Below are 20,889 nucleotides of genomic sequence, written 5' to 3'. Positions count from 1 at the left end.
CCCCCAGAGCCGTGAGGTGTGGCCGTGTCTGCCAATGGGCGTGTGAATGCGTGTGTGTGTTTGTGTGTGTGCGCGCGCGCGCGAGCGTGTGTACATAACGGTACGCCTCCAAGAAAATTTATTCTGCTTTTACAAACCGCAGTCTAAAGTCCTTCACAGTGATGCAATGTATCCAGTTTTTCATAATGCACCTATTGACTAAATGGGTAGAGCTCTAAAATGGAAAGTCACCTAATGAGTCACTACTATGATAAACAGTTTTTTAACTTCCACAAAGGCAGAATGTTTGCATTTCCTCACACTTAAGTGCTCTTTAAATTCATTCTTGACTGAGTAGACCCCCAATAAGATCAAGTTGGAAGACTTGGAGAATTTTAGAGCCAGATCGAACCCTTGAAATTAAAGAAAGCCCCTTGGGGACCAGGTCATCTACCTGCCAACTCAGGGTCCTGAGCTTCCTGACAGGGTGGCATGTTAAGGAGGAGATTCACTTAGATGGTGTTCTTTTTCCTTAATGACCCAAACTGACAAAGAGTCACAAAGAGAGGGAAGATCTGTACATGCTGGAGGAGAAGTATAAGGAAGAAGGAAGGAAGAGGGAAGGTAAATTAGCAGGTAAAGTGAAATTGCTAGGATACACTATTGAAGGATATTTAATCTTGAACATAATGGAGGAAAGCTAGTAAAGAAATCTGGAGTTCTTTCTCTGTGGAATTGCGTAGTCTTTAATTTATCTGTGTGCAGGATGGATTGATGACCTCCAATCCCAGCTTGCCCTACACGGTCTTCTTACTAGTTGTATCCAAACTTCTCCGCAACTATTAGACACTTTCTTCACTCTCCTTCCACCCCCTCCCTTCCTCAGAAGAATATCACCTCCTTTACTGAACTCCCTAAACGCCCCTGTCTCTGATTAATATCCCTACCAATGCACTGCTTACTTGCAGGTGCCTATTCATGACAGAGCTTCTGATCCCATCCTCTCCCTTCTAGTACAGGACTTTTCTCCATTTATCTCCACTCTACTGAACCTTCAACTTGTCCCTTTCCATCAGCTCCTTTCCCTCAAGCTAAAAACTCAACCAGGGGACTGCCCTGGTGGCACAGTGGTTAAGAATCTGCCTGCCAATGCAGGGGACACGGGTTCGAGCCCTGGTCCAGGAAGATCCCACATGCTGCGGAGCAACTAAGCCCATGTGCCACAACTACTGAAGCCCGTGTGCCTAGAGCCTGTGCTCCGCAACAAAAGAAGCCACTGCAGTGAGAAGCCTGCGCACGGCAACGAAGAGTAGCCCCTGCTTGCCGCAACTAGAAAAAGCCTGCATGCAGCAATGAGGACCCAATGCAGCAATCAATCAATCAATAAAAAGAAAAGAAATAAAAAGAAAAAAAGAAATTAAAAAACAACTCAGTCATCTTCTATCCTTAAAGAATTAAAAAACAAAAAATCTGGCTCTCTTTCTAGCAATCCCCTCTCTTGGCCAAGCCCCTTTGAAAGAGAGCTCTACACTTGCTTTCTCCACTTCTTCATTTTCCATCTCTCCTATCACAGTGCATGTGGTTTCCCACTTTTTTACTGAGGTTGTTCTGGCAAAGCCATAGATGACCTCAGTATTGGAAGATTCAGTGAACTGTCTTCAGTTCTCACCTTCCTGGATTTGTTGTGTCATCTCTCCTCCTTGGTCTCCTCTGAGTCTACTTGGGTGCAAGCCCCTTCACCGTGTACTACTCTTCTAGCCCTACATGTTCTCCCAGGGTGATTGCAGCCTCCAAATCTCCGTCTCCTGCTCTAACCTCTTTGCTAACATTCATACTTTTATGTTTAATGGCCTGCAGACATTTCCTTCTGCTCCATCCTCCTTCAGGAATTGCCCGCACTCTCAGTTTTGTAGGGCAAGCTGAGAGTTAAACACCTGTCAGAGGTGTCATGACAGGCATGTACGCCAGCCACGTTGGAGGCACAGATGAAGGCACAGCCACTTATGCAGGGGATAAGTTGCTGGAGGGACTATTCGAAAAGTTCCATGGAGACCATCTCCATGTTGTTCTGTCTTCCTTCTTTCCCTTTCTTGGCCTGTTTGCCTCATCTTTCAAGACTAAGATCCCCACTCCTCAGCAAAACTTGGTTTAATGCCCTGCATTTGTAAATGCAGGGCATTAAAGCTAGGGAACCATGTTTCTGTCTTATTTTACTTCTGTTACCAAAGCTTATCCAAATCCATGTTTTTTCGAAAAATGAAATGAGGCACCAAAACTACACTGGTGCTGCGCCCTGTATGACCTCTAATGACATTTTAATGACATCAGCTGCTCAGAGTTCTAAAATAATTATGGCCTGGTCTATAGATAAAATCAAGTTTCACAGCCATGCACCTTGAAAAACACCTAGTTAAAACTTTTAGTCAATTTAGAGTGTTCATTAGTCACTGAGGATATTGAGGGCATGATAGGGTAGGTAACAGTGGATCATTTTAAAGATGGGGGTTGAGGGGTGGGGAGCGAGGAGGGGAAGCTCCAGGAAAGTTGAGTCCTCATTAACAGATTTATGCCACAAGTTCTTTAGAAATCAGTGATGCAAGTCTTGGATGATTTTCTTTCCTCATAGAATCAATGTTATAAAACAGTTAATTTGTAAAAACTAATTTAAAAATAAAAGCTAACTATGCTTCAAAATATTCATCACTTATAATGCTCTTTCCATGGAAAACTTGTTGAATTGAAAGCCACACGCATCTCCTTGTCTCTGCTGCTAACAGACTGTCCCCCATAGTTCTTGCATGCATGTTAGAAGTAAGCACTTTTGCTCACCTCCCCTCTCCACACTGTGCCAGCCCAGGGAACTTCCCTCTTTGTTTTTCCCCAGGGACAACAAAACCGCTTTGACTCTCATTCTCAGCACAGCTGTGGCAGGGGCAGGGCCTCTGAGGTGGACAGAGGGCTTCTTGCAGGAAAGAGTCTTGAGGTGTCTGTGGCTCCAGCAGCCAAGAAGAGGAGGAAATAAATGACTTTGGGGCAGAAGTAACACACTAGAAAGAGCAATGGATGCTTAGAGTTGGAGCTAAATTTTTGTCTCACATGTGTCACTTATTATATGTGTGACCTTGGAGACTTGACCTCTCTGGACATCAGTTTCTTCCTATGTAAAAACATTTTTAAATGCTTGCCTTATTTGTTCATTCCACAAACATTTATGAAATTACTAAGTGTCTATCATTTGGGTGTTGAGTGTTTGAATCCTCCTTCTCTAGAGAAAGGGGCAGAAGGTGTCCTGCCCTGGTGTCCTGCTGGGCCAGAGTTGGAGAAGGGAGTCTCTTGGATGAATCAACAGGGATAGTTTTTCCTGCACTGAAATACCTTTTTTTTTTTTACTACTTGGATCTTTTATTCCCTTTTCTTAACCAGCCTAAAATCCTACCATGTAAACATTCATCTGAATTGACAATGATGCCAATTTCAACACAAAAACACTTGAGAGAAGAATCTTAGGCAATAGTTTCTGTCATTCCTACATTTGTGTGAATTAAATCAGAGTTCGTAATCTCAGTACCTAAACTGAGGTGCACTATAAGAAGCTTTGATGAAGGGAACAGAACGGGCTCCTCATTTGGAGCACGGAACCCTTTGATGACAAAGCAAATCCTGTGGATTTCTGATATGTGGGCTTGAGGCCTCCAAGTCCAAGAGGGGGAAAGGATATGGGAGGGTAGAGGGAGAAAAAAGAGCCGTGACCGAGGTGGAAAGGGCTAAAATTAAACTGTTCCACTTTCAAAGATTTGTCTAAGCTCTGGCCTGCATCCAAGAATGATATAATAGTCACCATAGGAAAATGTTTTTCAATTCCAAACACATTTACACAAACTTAAAATACATGCCTTTATCTCATTTGAAAAGACTAGATATGTTTCTTAAATTGTATTCACTTATTTGTTTCAGGGTTTCCTCACTGCCTGCTGTGTCAAGGCACAGGTGCTGGAAATGCATGGGTAATTAAGATGCATCCAATGACCAAATAAATGTAATAAAGTGGTATACATCTTATGGTGGAAAAGGAAGGGAGTGAAGGTGGTTAGGAAATGCCTCATTGAAGAAATGCCTTTGAACTAAGTATTGAAAAATGAGGAGCATATTTTAGGAAAATGACAGTGGGCAGAGGGTAGGGAGAGGTTGGAATTTCAGGCAGATGGAACTATAAAAGCAAAAGAATGAGAGAACACAGCACATTAGAAATCACAATGAGTACAGCATGACTGGAGGGTAGGATAGGAAGTGGGAAGAGAGAAATCTGGAATATTACATGATTTTTATATAATTATCATATATAGAAAATCGTTTCTAGAAAAGCCAAAAATTCAGTTAAAAATGGAAAAAAATGAGCTAAATAGCTGATGTATATTTAGCCTACATAGTGCTTTCAAATGTTCATCTGTTTTTAAAGATATTGAATGGTCACAATCATATGGCAGTTGCAGGTTTCAGGTGATTAAAGTCTCAAAACCAAAATTTTAGTTTAAATATACCAATTTTCAAACTCAGTAATTTTGAATTTACATGGTTAAATAACTTATTTTAAACAGATAAAAACCATTCTATTTTCAACATATAAAAACATCTTACGAACATATAAAGGCATTTAGTTCTTCATTTTATTATCTAAAACAATAGTTCCTAATACTTTGTAGAATGAAGACCCTTTTTTGAATATAAAGAAAAAAGAAGATAAGACCTTGCACATGACAGTAGTTGTATTTTTGGTAACCACCAAAAGTACCTAATGGCACGATCTGCTCTGGCTTCAGCCACTGTGTGCAAGGAGTCTCTTGGACTATCCTGCATAGGCCATAGGGACTTTTTGACATTGCCCTTTCTCTGGAATGAGATGGGATTGATGGACAGTTGCTGGTGTTCTTGGGTGTATTTTAGTTTTCTGAATGTTCTCCTTACTGATGTACGAAAAGAGCCTGTTAATTAATTATGGCCTGGCAAAGAGAATGGAATTTCCCCTGATCTTGGCATGTTCTAAAACATATTAACTGAATTAACACAACATTTTAAATCAACTATACTTCAATAAAAGAATACTAACAGAATGTATATTTTATTAATCATAACTGCATGTATAAAATATGAAAACAGTAATTCATATGTATGAGATGTAGTGCAGATTTAATTAGTCTGTAGATAAAGCTTGGTGCAGAAGTAGATTCCACAGTGGAGTAGATCACACAGTCTTTGCAAAACTCTATTATCCGCTGGGGTAACTAATAAATGAATTCAGTAAAGCTGCAGGATACAAAATCAATATGCAAAAATCAGTTCCCATTTTATACACTAACCACAAACTATCTGAAAAAGAAATTAAGAAAATAATCTAATTTACAGCAGCATCCAAAACAATAAAAAATTTAGAAATAAATTTAACCAAGAAAGTAAAAGATCTGTAAACTATAAGACATTAATGAAACTGAAGAAGACACAAATAAATGGAACTATAAATCTTTATGGATTAAAAGACTTACTATTGTTAAAATGTCCATACTACTCAAAGCCATCTATAGATTCCATGCAATCCCTACCAAGATTCCAATGGCATTTTTTATAGAAATAGAAAAAACAATCATAAAATTCATATGAACCATAAAAGACCTTGAATAACCAAAGCAATCTTGAGAAAGAACAAAGCTGGAGGCATCATACGTCCTGATTTCAAACTATATTACAAAGCTATAGTAGTCAAAACAGTAAGGTACTGGCATAAAAACAGACACATAGACCAATAGAGCAGAATTTAGAGCCCAGAAATATGCCAATTAACATTTGACAAGGGAGCCACAAATACTCAATGGGGAAAAGGATATTCTCTTCAATAAATGGTGTTGGGAAAACTAAATAGTATTCACATGCAAAAGAATGAACTTGGATCCTTATCTTAGACCACTTGAAAAATTAACTCAAAATGGACTTAAGTGTAAGACCCCAAAATGTAAAACTTCTACAAGAGAACATAGGGGAAAAGCTCCTTGACATTTATCTTGGCAATGATGTTTTTGGATATGACACCAAAAGCACAGGCAACAAAAGGAAAAATAAACAAGTGAGACTACATCAAACTAAAAAGCCTCTACACAGCAAAAGAAATGATCAACAAGATGGAAAGGCAACCTACAGAATGGAGAAAATATTTGCAAACCATGTATCTGATAAGGAGTTAATACCCAAAATAAATAAGGAATTCATGCAATGCAATAGCAAAAAAACACAGACAACAAACAAAAGACCCAACCACCAACACCAACAATAAAACCAAATAACCCTATTAAAAATGGGCAAAAAACCTGAATAGATATTTTCCCAAAGAAGATATACAATGGCCAATGGGTACGTGAAAAGGTGCTCAACATCACTAATCATCAGCGAAATGCAAATCAAAACCACACTGACATATCACCTCACATCTATTAGAATGACTTTTATCAAAGAGACAAGAGATAAGTGCTGGCAAGGATGTGGAGAAAAGGGAACACTTGTACACTGTTGGTGGGAATAAAAATTGGTACAGTCACTACAGAAAACAGCATGGACGTTTCTCAAACAATTTAAAATAGAACTACCATATGATCCAGCAATTTCTATATGTGTGTGTGTGTGTGTGTGTGTGTGTGTGTGTGTGTGTGTATGATGTTATATATATCAGTCATAAAAAAGAAGGAAATCCTTCCATTTGTGACAACATGGATGAAACTTGAGGGCATTATGCTAAGTGAAATAAATCAGATAGAAGAAAGGTTAGTACTGTATGATCTCTTCTATGTGGAATCTGAAAAGCCAAACTCATAGAAACAAAGAGTAGATTGGTGGCTGCTGGGGCAGGGGATGGGGGAAATGGGTGAAGGTGGTCAAAAGGTACAATCATCCAAAGAAAGAAAAAAAGGTACAATCTTCCAAATCTTCCAAAGGCAATCTATAGATTCAATGCAATCCTTATTAAAATACCAATGGCATTTTTCACAGAACTAGAACACACAATTTTAGAATTTGTATGGAAACACAAAAGGCCCTAAATAGCCAAAACAATCTTGAGAAAGAAAACCAGAGCTGGAGGTATCACACTCCCTGACTTCAGGCTATACTACAAAGCTACAGTAATCAAAACAGTATGGTACTGGCACAAAAAAAGACACATAGAGAGCCCAGAAATAAACCCACGCACCTATGGTCAATTTAACCTATAACAAAGGAGGCAAGAATACACAATGGAGAAAAGACAGTCTCTTCAATAAGTGGTGCTGGGAAAACTGGACAGCTACATGTAAAAGAATGAAATTAGAACATTTTCCAATTCCCCATTGGATATTCTTGCCTCCTTTGTTGTAGATTAAATTGACCATAGGTGTGTGGGTTTATTTCTTTTTTGTTGTTGTTTATTTATTTCTGGATATGTTGCCTAAGGCAAAGGAAACAAAAGCAAAAATAAACAAATGGACCTGATTAAACTTAAAAGCTTTTGCATAGCAAAGGAAACCACTGACAAAGTGAAAAGACAACCTGCTGAATGGGAGAAAATATTTGCAAATGATATGACCAATAAGGGGTTAAAATCCAAAATATATAAACAGCTCATACAGCTTAATATAAAAGAAAAAACCGACCTGATTAAAAAATGGGCAGAAGACCTGAATAGACATCTTTCCAAAAAAGACATACAAATGGCCAATAGGCACACGAAAAGATGCTCAACATCGCTAATTACCAGAGAAGTGTAAATCAAAACCACAATGAGATATCACCTTACACCTGTCAGTATGGCTATCAAAAAGTCTACAAATTACAAATATTGGCGAGGATGTGGAGAAAAGGGAACCCTAGCACACTGTTGGTGGGAATGTAAATTGGTGCAGCCACTGTGGAAAACAGTATGGAGGTTTCTCAAAAAACTAAAAATAGAACTACCATATAATGGGACAATCTCACTCCTGGATATATATCTGAAGAAAACAAAAACACTAATTCAAAAAGGTACATTCGCCCCAATGTTCATAGCAACATAATTTACAATAGCCAAGATATGGAAGCAACCTAAGCACCCATTAACAGATGAATGGATAAAGAAGATGTGGCATATATATACAATGGAATATTACTCAGCCATATAAACGAATAAAATTTTGCCATTTGCAACAACATGGATGGACCTAGAGGGTATTATGCTTAGTGAAATAAACCAGACAGAGAAAGATGAATACTATACGTTATCACTTATATTTGGAATCTAAAAAATAAAACCAACAAATGAATATAACAAAACAGAAACAGACTCACAGATATAGAGAACAAAGTAGTGGTTGTCAGTGGGGAGAGGGAAGGGGGTAGGGGTACGATAGGGGTATGAGATTTAGAGATACAAACTACTATGCATGAAATAAGTAAGCACAAGGACATATTGTACAGCACAGGGAAATATAGTCATTATTTTATAATAATTTTAAGTGGAGTATAATGTATAAAAATATTGAATCACTATACTGTACATCTGAAACTAATGCAAAATTGTAAATCACGCTATATACCTCAATTTTAAAAGAGTGAAAAAAAAAGAAGAAATCAGATTTTGTTTATAGTGCAATTAGGGATCCAATTTCTCTTTATACATACATATATATGTATATGTATATGAATATATATGAATATACATGTACATATATATTATGTATATGTATACATATACGTATTCATTGCCTCAACTCTGCATTGCATCTGCAATGTCATCTCTGTCCATATTTGTATGACTCTCTACTTGATTCTGTTGGTTTATCTACCCCTGTAGAAATATCACATAGTCTTAATTACAGACCTTTATAAGTTCCCTCAGTTTGTTCATCAGAAGGGTCTTGGTTATTTTTGGCCCTTTATGCCCACATTTCAGAATCAGTTTATCAAGTATTAGAAAATCCCTGTTCAGACTGTGATTGAAATGTACAGTTTATACAATTTATAGATCAGTATTATAAAGATGGCAATTCCCCCCAAACTGACCAATAAATGTTATTGAAGCTCATTAGAGAAGACTTAAATTAATGGACAGATATACTTCTCTAATGAGCTTCAATAACATTTATAATGTTCTCCATAAAGGGTTTGCTCATTTTTATTCTAGGTACCTTATTTTTGTTGTTTTTTTTCCAAATGTAAGCAGTATTTTAAAAAATTAAATATACTCTATCCTGATTTTTTAAATGGGGAATTTAGATTGCACTCTTAAATTTATGAGAAATTGGAGAGAACATATTTTGATTATTCTGAATTCTTTTCTATATGTATGAGATTCTTCATACATGCTCATGCATATGAATAGTAAAATATCATAGCATTCTAAATATTTTACTAAAAGTATAAACATCTCACCTATTCTCCTGGAAACACAGAGAATGGGGAATTGTATGCTTTGTGTACAAAAGAAGGAACGAGATATATATGGACATTCTTACAATCAATGAATTAAAAGCTGATCCAGAATGCTAACCTACATTTTTCAGCTTGAGATCATTGTCTTATACAATACTGTGTCAAAGCTTTTTCTTTTTAACACACTAAACATTCATATCACAATTCAAAGTTCATTTTTCCTCTGGAGACTCTAACTGAATTAATGTCTCTGCCTAAACATTACAGACTTTTTTGTAGGAATAAAATGGTCTGGCTCAGATATCAACATGGGAAATCAGTAGAGCAAGTGCCAGATTACACTGAATTTGATTTCACCCAGTATACTCAGGGGGAATTTTACTTGTTACTTACCTAGCTTTTTTCCTAACCACTTTGGTTCTCTGATATAGTGAACCATTGAAGCATTTATAAAAGGAGAAATTCTTCAGTCTATCAGAAGCTGAAACTCTAACCTGTCCTTGGTGGATTTTACTCTAGATTGTCACAACAGACATTTTGACTACACTTTAAACACTAGGTTAAGTGTTCCCAAATATTTTGTTTTCTTTCTTAACCATTCCCAATCACCAAGACTTATTTATGTTTCCATTGTTTAATACGAAAGGCAAAAGACATTTTATTTTCATTCTTCAACTCTTTATAATAGACGATGACATCAAAAGTCAGAAGCATTTAATATTTATGCTTAAATATACCATGCTTTTTCTAAGCAATAGAACTTCATCTATTTGCCAAAGGATAGCATTAGCCTGTTGCTTTTTTTTTTTTTCAGTTTATGGTTCTTTCTGTATACTTTTGGGATTCCCTAACCTCCCTGCCCCATACACCTTTCTTTTTTTTTTCTGAAGTTGAAAATCTTCCCTTGAAGATGTCTGAGCTTTGTTCACATAGTACCTAATTCCACTGGATCTCCTTACTGATTTATAAAATTTCCCCTTTCCTCATATGAGGAACAGAACACTCTTAAATGCTTCTATAAGTACCATCACCTGAACTGATTGGGATCTTTAGAGGTGAAAGAGAAAGATCTACTTACCTCTAATTACTTGAATTAGTGTCAGTGCTCAGTGCTTCAAGGAGCCTACTAATTTCAGTGTCATTTGCTTCTTTAGGGCTTAGCAGCTTCTTGTAGAGGCAAAGGTTAATGACTTCATTCAATTGTAATACATTCTAGGGCAATTTATGAATCTTCATGCACTTCTCCTTATATGTAATGCATTTTTTAAAATGCATTCAAGCTTTTTATCTGGTTTTAAACAGTTTGATTTCAGCATGGACTTCACTGTGTTTATTTTACTTGGTATTCATTTAGCATTTTGTACCTGCAAATTTCTTCCATCAAATTTGGGGAATTTTTAATTTCTTCCATTTTTTTTCCATCCCATTCTATTTCTTTTCTCTTTCTGGTATTTCATTTACATGTATGTTGGATTGACTGATATCATGTGGCAGGTCTCTGAGGCTCTGTTTATTTTTTAAAAATCATTTTTCTCTTTGTTGTTCACCTTGGATGATTTCTTGGAAGACTGCTCTACCTTCAATTTCATTTAATTTTTTCCTCTGTAATTTCCATTTGGCTGTTAAATCCAACCAGTGAATTTTTTTTTATTTCTGAAACTTTAATTTTTAGGCCCAGAATTTCCATGTGATTCTTTTTTCTTTTTCTCTGATGAGATTTTTTTTTTGTCTCCTGAGAGTTTCATTCACTGAAAATATGTTTTGTTTTACTTCATTGAGGATAGTTATAATAGTTACTTTAAAATCTTTATCTGTCAGTTTCAACATCTGATTCATCTCAGGGTCAGATTCTACAAAATGTGATCCACTTTCTTGATCTCCATTTGTCAGTAGTTTTGAATCATATCTTGGACTTTATGAATAATAAGTTGTGGAGGTTCTGTATTCTATGACTTTTCTATGATGAATGTTATTTCCTCTGCATTAGCAGGTGATTTTCTTGGCTAAATTTGAACTATAAACTCTGTTTCTTTGAGGATAACCCTAGTCTCAGTTCAGATCTTTTGTTTTTAACAGAACTGCTGTAATTCTGTTTCAGGTGGTTCAGGATCTGTCAGAGATGTGAGCAGAGTTAGGGGATCCTCTCTCTGGCTCCTGCCCTTTTGGAATTTCTTAATTTCTTTGGCATTCAAAGTTTCCTGGCTTCACTTTTTTGGTTCTCCAGAAAAGAAAAACTGGGAGTTTTCCCACAGGCACCCCTGCTGCCAAAGAGCCTGCTTCCTGGACTGCACTTAGCTCCAAGCTAAACTCCAAGAAAAGGGTAACTTTCGTTTATGGTTCCTCATCTGCCCTTCTCCAAGCAAGCTTCCCCTCCCCACCAGAGTCATGCTTCTGTGTGCATTCCAGGGCATTCTGGTAGTTGCTTTTTGTATTATGTCCAATTTTTCTAGATGTTTTCTGCTGGGGGATAGTCCAGTAGGGTCTTAGTCTGTCATATTTGGAAGCAGAAGTTCTATCCCTGCCTGGCACTTTGACTCTTGAGAGTCACTTCTTGCCTTGGTTAATGCAGTACCTCCTAACCAGTCCCTGCTTCCACCCTTGACCCCTAAGGTCTATTCTCAACACTTCAGGAAGAGGGATACTGTGAAACATAAGAGCAACTTCTAGCGTCCCCCCATTTCATTTTAGGGATTTAGGTAAATGCTTAAAATGTCCTCCTCTGCCTGATTGAAACTCCTCGGCCTTGACTTCCACGTCACATGCTTATGCTATGCTGGTTTGCATCCTACTTTTCTGACCGCTCGTGTTTCCTTTTAACAACTCGTGTTTACTCTTGCTCCTCTAACCCTGAAAGGTCGCTCCACCCTAAAAATACGGTCCTTGGCAGTCTGGTCTTTCTCCTTTCCACTTTCTTCTCTGGAGATCTCATCCACTTCTACACTTTAAGCTTACATGTCAGGGCAAAGAAGCCTTAAGTCTCCCCCACTTTTTCAGCAGAGCTGCAAACAGCGCTGACGTAAGGAGAATTAAGGGCTTCTGGACTCGGGGTATTCTTGAACCTTCTTCTCGCTAGCATCTGCCCAGATTTGAATAAGCGCAGACCGAAAGGGGAGTGCGTTTGCCCAGGTTCTAGCTATGTTTGTCTGAAGGTGGGGCTGATAGAACTGTCCTCCCAGCATCTGAGCTCTCCGCGCCAGCGCAGCGGACGACTGGGAAGCGGAACCCAAACGCGCGCGTCTCTGCTTCTGGCCGGGCGCGGAGAGCGCAGCGCGGTGCACCACGGGCGCACCGCAAGGCAGGGCATGGAGGAGAGCGGCGAGTCCCAGCCGACCGCGGGCTGCAGCGATGTGCGCCCGAGCGGCGATCGCGGCGGCGGCGCCCCCTCATGGGCCCCCGAGGACGCCTGGATGGGCACGCACCCTAAGGTCAGGAGGCGCGAGAGGAGCAGGGCGCCGGTCCAGGCCTCTACCCCAGGCGGAGCCCACGGGCCGTGCTCGCCTTTGGGCCCTTGACTCCCAACCGCATGGGATAGCCGTTTACGCGCGAACCTCACCGAAGGGGATCCTTTATGCTCACTGCCCGCTGCAGGCAACCTTGTTTTTGTTTGTTTAAATGAGTTGAACTCTTGTTCTGACACCGCCCCTTTCCCCCTCCCTCAGACCATTCTTAGCTGGAGGGAACAACATTGAATACATCGCCCCTCAGGCCAGATAGTAACCACTCCACTAATCTGAGTTTTGCTGTCTAGGGCTCGTTCTGGGGATGGTCTCATTTAATCCTCACAGTAACCAAGCAAAACAGTTGGTGGGCCATGGATAAGATGTAGTAGTCTACAATGATTAAGGTTTAGGCACAATCCTCATTTGCCTCTGCTTGGCAAATTGCTGCCCTGTACCAGTCATGGCCCAAACAATGAATGGACAGTGAATGGATATAAGGGTTTTTGTAGGAATATCAGGGACTAGATACTTTGGTCTAGTAACTTTAGTAGAATTGCAGTCTTCTGCTGGAGAGCAGTATTTCGTAGATAATAATCTAAAAACGGTCCAGAAAAGGAACAATTTGAAGATCTTTTCATCTTCTCTTGCTTGATTTTATCCTCCTGCTCTGATCCCCTTCTTTCCCCTCAAGGTGAGAAAAACAAACACTAGCATGGAGATGTTATTCAGTGCCATAAAAGAACCAAAACATGGAGAGGGATCATGGTGGTTAGGAGCATGAACTCAAAGTAAGACTGCCTGAGTTTGAATCCTGGTTCTGTCACCAGCTTTGTGATTTTGTTTTTTTTGGTGCAAGTTGTTTTATCTCATTGTTCCTCAGTTTTCTCATCTGTAAAATGGGGAAAAGAATAGTACTAACCTTATAGGGTTGTTACAGGATTAAATCAGTTAATATTGGTAAAGCACTTGACATACAGTAAACACTACCTAAGTGTTTAATAAGTGGAACAACAGTAACAAATTTTAAAAACTTCTTCTATATTTGATGTTACTATTTATATTGGTTGTTTGATTTTTCAGTTCTGCATTTGTATTATTCAGTTTGAAAATTACTTAGGTCGATCCAGTAACGCAGTATCAGATTTATCATCCTCAAACACCATTTTGATTATATTATTCCCATGCTTAGAGAATTTCCTTATGGGTAAAATTCAAACTATTAGCTTGGCCATCAAGACCTTGCCACCTGGTCCCCAATTGCCTTTTCAGTGTCGTTTTCAAACACGTTTAAGGTTTGAGGAGGACAGTTAATAACACCCCTCTTTTCCTGTACCTGTGCACACTTAGGAGGACGCCGATGGGGAAGTGTGACTTCAGATCTGCACCCAGGCAGGTCTGCTGACGCCTCACTTCTGCATTGTCCCTGCTTCCCCGCCTAGTCACTGACATAGCTCGAATACCTCAGGCTTCTCCTGCAGGGGCAGGCCCCTGAAGAATGTTTGCTCAGTGCTGACCAACAAGTCTGAAAGCAGCAGCAGCTTGCTTGGTCCTTTAAAAACCAACAATTAAATAACTCCCTACTCTTGAGTGAGCAGGGGTGGGGAGAGAGGCCAGGAGTGGTCTTCTTACAGACTTTCTCCACAGGCAAATAAGAGACCAGGGAAATAGAGGCTCCCACTAACATGTGCCAACAAAAGTTCTATTAAAAAATGTCTCTACTCCTGGCAGATAGGTTTCTTTATAGGCCCTTGAATATGTGTTGCTTATTCCCACCTTTGTGTGATTACTCACACTGTTACTCTACCTTCTCTATTTATTCAAATCATACACGACAAGTCCTTCAGGGCCCGATTTGCATACCACCTCTGCCAGGAAACGTTCATCAACCAAGCCACCTGAGTGGAGCTCCTTTGACCTGTTGTGTCATGTTTTTTTATTCCACTCACTTGGTTTTTAGTCACTTAACTGTCATGTATTTTTATTTACCTACAATTGCAGGTGTGCGTGTGTTTACCCTAACAATCCATAACTTTTTTAGAGATAGGGATCAGGGCTTAATTGCCATGTAACTCCCACTATACCTATAAGAGAGTCTTATATATTATCTATTTAGTGAATAGTTGTTGATTGAAAGAAAATATTAAGAGATTCTTCCTTCTCTATTTGACAATTACATTTTGATTTTCAGTATTTAGAAATGATGGAATTAGATATAGGAGATGCCACCCAAGTTTATATAGCATTCTTGGTTTACCTGGACCTCATGGAGAGTAAGTATTTGTTTTATTATTGTTTTGTTATTAGGGCGGTGGTGGGGGGATGAGGAGTTGGGTTGTCATATAGCGTTTATGCATTTGCTATTAATTTTGTCACTGTTGTGATTTCTTTATTCCTTTACATTGGGAATTACTGGGTAACAGAAAATACTAGAATGATAAGGAGACGTAGCATTATAAGTGATGTTTGCTCAGCTGAGTATTAGGTAGGTGTTTGGAATTTTTATCTTTTATTTTTGATAAACATTATTGTCCATTCAATGATGCACTTTCAGGTAAAAGTTGGCATGAAGTAAACTGTGTGGGATTACCAGATCTCCAGCTCATCTGCCTTCTTGGTACTGAGATAGAAGGAGAAGGGTTACAGACTGTGGTACCTACACCCGTCAGTGCTTCCCTCAGCCATAACAGGTGGGCAGGTGATTTTGATCTTTGTTTAACAGGTTAGTCCCTTTCCTGAACAAAGTGCTAGGAATCATTAAATTAGAGGTAGTAATATATATATATATATATACTATTTGTATACATTTTGTAAAATTTTACCTTCCACTTTTTTAGTTAACTCCAGGTCACAGCAATGTACACTTACATACAGATACAAACAGAGCATTTGTCATTTACACTTTTCCTTTGAAAATAAAATATCTTAATATTCTGTCTAATATTGATATATCACAGATGCTTCAACAAGTTGGTTTTAATTAATGACAGAGATTCTGTAGAGACAGACATTGGAAAGTTTTGAAACAAGGAATGTGGTTAAAAACAATCTGGATTTTTCCCTCTCACAATGTGTCTGCCACATATTGTTAACATTTTCAGATAACCTGCTGTTCGATGACTGTAAAAATTTGGAGGTTTTGTTCCTTTCCTCTCAAAGCATTTGTAGAGGTAGTAATATATTTGAAAAGGAATTTGGGGTACAGGGATCATTGCTTTACTCTTGGTTATTTGAGGAATAAGTTAAATATGAGTATTTAACAAGTATTCATTTACTGTAAAGTATTACTGTATTTTTCATGTTCATTGGGAATTGTTTCATTTTAGATCTTTTTAACTTTATAAAAAGGCATGTAATCGTTTGAGGCTCACTTTATGTACTTAATGTCATACTGCTAACATTGATACATTGATCTATTGTGTATTTTGGAAGTGGGGGGCTGCCATATAGCATTCCGTCGTGTGATTGTACCACAGTTTTCACACCTACTCTCTTGATGATGGAGTGTTGCTAATGTTCAACTTCAGGGGGTAATTTCAAACTGTTTTCCAAAGTGGTTGCCTCAATTTACTTTCCCCTGCAATGTAAACAAGATCTTTGGAAGCTGTGTGGTCTCTTCCATTTAGTATTCTCAGACTTTTAAATTTTTGTCAGTTGAATGGCTTATCTCATTGTGGTCTTAATTTGCAGTTCTCTGATACTGAACATTTATTTATATAGTTAATATTTCCTCTCTTGAGAAATGTATTTTCATATCCTTTGCCTACTGGATTGCTTATAGTTTTCTCATTGACTTCTAGGAGTTCTTTATATATTCTTGATAATAATCCTTTTGGTTGTGTTTCTGAGCTTTAAAAACTGTCTTTCAGGTATCTTTTGATGAATACAGTTCTTAATTTGAATATAATCATATTTATCCATTTTTAATAATCAATATCTTTGTATCTAATTTAAGAACTATTTCCTGTCTAAAGGTCTGAAAGAAGTTCACCTATATTTTCCTAAGAGTTTTAAAGTTTGTTTTTTTTAATGGTATGAGAGGAAGGCTAGGAACCCTATTTTCATTTGGATAACCATTTTTGTCCACCTCCATTTACAGAATATTCCCTCCTTTCCTTATTGTCCGACATATCATCTCTGTCATTTTCCAAAACTCCCTCTATGCATTGATTTGTTTCTGGGCTCTCTTTATATTCCATTAGTCAATATATTTATCCTTGTGCCAATACCACATTTTCCTAATTGGTAGCTTCATAAGAAGTCCTGGTATCTGCTTAACAAGTCTCCCTTTTTGCTTTTCTTCTTTAGAAGCTGTGGCAGGCAGCCTCTAAGATGGCTTCTTATAATCCAGCCTTCTGATGGTCACACTCTTGTGTAATTCCCTTCCCTGGAGTGTGGTCTGGAGTTAGTGACTTGCTTTCAGTAAATAAAATTTGGTGAAAATGATGGAATGTTACTTCTAAGATTAGATTATAAAAGACTATGGCTATTTGGGGTCTTTTGTGTTTCCATACAAATTTGAAAATTTTTTGTTCTAGTTCTGTGAAAAATGCCATTGGTAATTTGATAAGGATTGCACTGAATCTGTAGGTTGCCTTGGGTAGTATAGTCATTTTAACAATATCAATTCTTCCAATCCAAGAACATAGTATATCATTCCTTCTGTTTGTGTCATCTTCGATTTCTTCCATCAGCATCTTACAGTTTTCAGTATACAGGTCTTCCTGACTTCAGACTATACTACAAAGCTACAGTTATCAAAACAGTATGGTAGTGGCACAAAAACAGCTACATAGATCAATGGAACAGGATAGAAAGCCCAGAAATAAACCCACACACTGATGGTCAATTAATCTACCACAAAGGAGGCAAGAATATACAATGGAGAAAAGACAGCCTCTTCAGTAAGCAGTGCTGGGGAAACTGGACAGCTATGTATAAAAGAATGAAATTTAAACATTCTCTAATACCCTATACAACAATAAACTCGAAATGGATTAAAGACCTAAATGTGAGCCTGGATACTATAAAACTCCTAGAGGAAAACATAGGCAGGACACTCTTTGACATAAATCTCAGCATTCTTTTTTTTGATCCATCTCATAGAGTAATGGAAACAAAAGCAAAAATAAGCAAATGGGACCTAATTAAACTTACAAGCTTTTGCACAGCAAAGGAAACCATAAACAAAGCAAAAAGACAACTTATGAAATGGGAGAAAATATTTGCAAACATTGTGACCAACAAGGGCTTAATTTCCAAAATATACAAACAGCTTATACAGCTCAATATCCAAAAAACAAACAACCCAATCAAAAAATGAGCAGAAGACCTAAATAGACATTTCTCCAAAGAAGACATACAGATGGCCAATAGGCACATGAAAAGATGCGCAACATCACTAATTATTAGAGAAATGCAAGTCAAAACTACAATGAGGTACCACCTCACACTGGTCAAAATAGCCATCATCAAAGAGCCTACAAATAATAAATGCTAGAGAGGTTGTGGAGAAAAGAGAACCCTCCTATACTGTTGGTGGGAATGTAATTGGTGCAGCCATTATGGAGAACAGTATGGAGGTTTCTTAAAAAACTAAAAATAGAGTTGCCATATGATACAGCAATCGCACTCCCGGGTATATATCCAGAGAAAACTCTAATTCTGAAAGATAATGCACCCCAGTGTTCACAGCAGCACTATTTACAGTACCCAAGACATGGAAGCAACTTAAATGTTCATTGACAGATGAATGGATAAAGAAGATGTGGTATATATGTGTGTGTGTGTGTGTGTGTGTATATATATATATATATATATATATATATATATATATATATAAAATGGAATATTACTCAGCCATAAAAAAGAATGAAAAGAATGAAAAAAGAATGAAATAATGCCATTTGCAGCAATATGGATGGACTTGCAGATTATCCTATTAAGTGAAGTAAGTCAGATAGAGACAGACAAATATCATATGATATCACTTATATGTGGAATCTAAAAAAATGATACAAATGAACTTATTTACTAAACAAATAGACTCACAGACATAGAAAACAAACTTATGGTTACCAAAGGGGAAAGAGGGGAGGGACAAATTTGGAATTTGGGATTAACAGATACACACTACTATATATAAAATAAACAACAGGACCTACTTTATAGCACAGGACACTATATTTAATATCTTGTAATAACCTATAATGGAAAAGAATCTGAAAAAGAATATGTACACACACACATATATATATATTTTCAGGTATACAGCAAAGTGATTCATATATATATATATATATAGTAAACAACTATACTTCGATTAAAAAAAAAAAACTATGGTTTCTGTCAGGCACTCTCTCTGACTTGCTTGTTCTGAGAGAAGCCAGCTGCCCTGTGAACTGTCCTAGAGAAAGTCTGAACGTAGAGGAGTAAAGGTAATTACTGATGGAGCAAGATTCTTGAGAGGTGGGGAGTGGTGGATTCAAGAGACTAGTTGAAGAGATTAATATTGAGCTAGAGGAGGAACACCTGAACCTCTGAGGCTGTGGGGCAGATAGAAAGGACAGAGGAAGACATAGGTGTATCTGAGTGGGTTTACACGCAGGGAAGAGGAGAGAGCACTGTAAATTCTAACATGAAGCACTTTGATAAACACCTATTCCTTTCCTAATTCTCTATGATAAATGCATATTGATTTAATAGAAAGACCACTGGACCAAAGCCATAAGACTGAGGTTCTGGTCTTGACACTGACACAACATTTTCTTTGATGATTGGAGACACACCTAATTTTTCTGAGTTTCACTTTCTTTGTCTTTTATTGAGGGATATAGATTATCAGTAGATAACATGTAAGATCCCTTCCAAATCAAAGCTACCATAAATGGTTATTTTCATTTTGTGTATTGCATAAAATTATATTAAATTAATTTTTAGATTTCTATTAAATATTTTTTGTATGTGTGATTTGTTATGAGAATTGTTTTTTGATATATCAGCCTATTTATACCCTTCTTTGAGAGGCTCCTTACTCTGAGACTTTTCTGTGTGTTTGAAAATCAACACACAACAATTTTACTAGCATTATTTCCAATAATGCTTCTTCTGTCTAAAAGACTTAATAATTCACTCCTTAAATCTCTCCCTTTGTGTCTTTTAATTACTCTAACAAATATCATCCTAGCTAGTATTATTTATATATTATTTGTTTGGAGAAGGAACTACCATTTAGAGTTTACCTGAATTTAATCCTAAAAAATAAAATCAATAGCCTGTTTGAATCAAATCATTGCATAAGTCTAGAATAAATTTGTGTCCTATTAATTTCTAGTTTTTCCCAACTGGTGATTATTGCTTTTCTAGCTTTTTAAGTTTGTTTTCTTCTTTAAATAGAATTAGTTGGAAGGTTAACTTAGTAATCCATTTTTATACTCTTGCATTTAATAACTCAGAGGGCTTAAGTCTGTGTGTTTTGTTTTTATATAAATGTTCATAATTATATTATGCAGTGGAATAATAATACACAAAATAGCACAAATGAGGCCCAATACACATTAGATTTATTATGCCTTTTATGGCATAAAATATTCTCAACTCAAAGTATGCAAATAACCTTTTAACAAAGATTTGTGTGTGTATGTTTGATTTCATTCCTCAGTTTTTAACAGGAGTGATATTTTTAGGCAGTAGGCAAGCTTTTATCTATTTTTACTTCTATGTGTACTTTGTATATAAAATGTTACATATCTAACAGAGTTGCTGCAATTTCAGACCTTTGTGGTTAATGTAGGAATTTTCCTTCATTAGTAACACAAAGAAAATTATTGACTTTGAAGCTTTGGCAGCCTTGTGTAGGGAAGAAATTCATTAAGCCAAGTCCTAAAAGTATTTGGGTAGGAATTTATGAAGGTAGCTCACCTTAAAAAAAATAACATTTTTTTTAAAATTTAAGAGAACAAACAGCTCTTACTTTATCTGATAATAAATCATCTACAAAAATAAATCACTCTGTGTTCACTTTTAAATATCATTACTGTCAGATAATATTGCT

General features: G+C 37.3%; 1 protein-coding gene across 2 annotated transcripts in view; it reads left to right on the top strand.

The window, feature by feature from the left end:
* The first annotated feature begins 12,662 nt into the window (after positions 1-12,662).
* Positions 12,663-20,889, top strand: part of TSEN15 (tRNA splicing endonuclease subunit 15) — a 31,948-nt gene continuing 23,721 nt past the window's right edge. For both annotated transcript variants that reach the window (XM_061185630.1, XM_061185631.1), the window contains exons 1-3: positions 12,663-12,824; positions 15,028-15,109; positions 15,391-15,526. In XM_061185630.1, coding sequence (XP_061041613.1) covers positions 12,702-12,824; positions 15,028-15,109; positions 15,391-15,526 — 341 coding nt within the window. In that variant the 5' untranslated portion in view covers positions 12,663-12,701. The remainder of the gene's footprint in view (positions 12,825-15,027; positions 15,110-15,390; positions 15,527-20,889) is intronic.

The sequence above is a fragment of the Eubalaena glacialis genome, chromosome 3 (genome assembly GCF_028564815.1).
Source record: "Eubalaena glacialis isolate mEubGla1 chromosome 3, mEubGla1.1.hap2.+ XY, whole genome shotgun sequence".
NCBI classification, from domain to species: domain Eukaryota; kingdom Metazoa; phylum Chordata; class Mammalia; order Artiodactyla; family Balaenidae; genus Eubalaena; species Eubalaena glacialis.
Note: the sequence above shows the minus strand (reverse complement) of the source record. Positions and strands in the feature narration are given on the sequence as shown.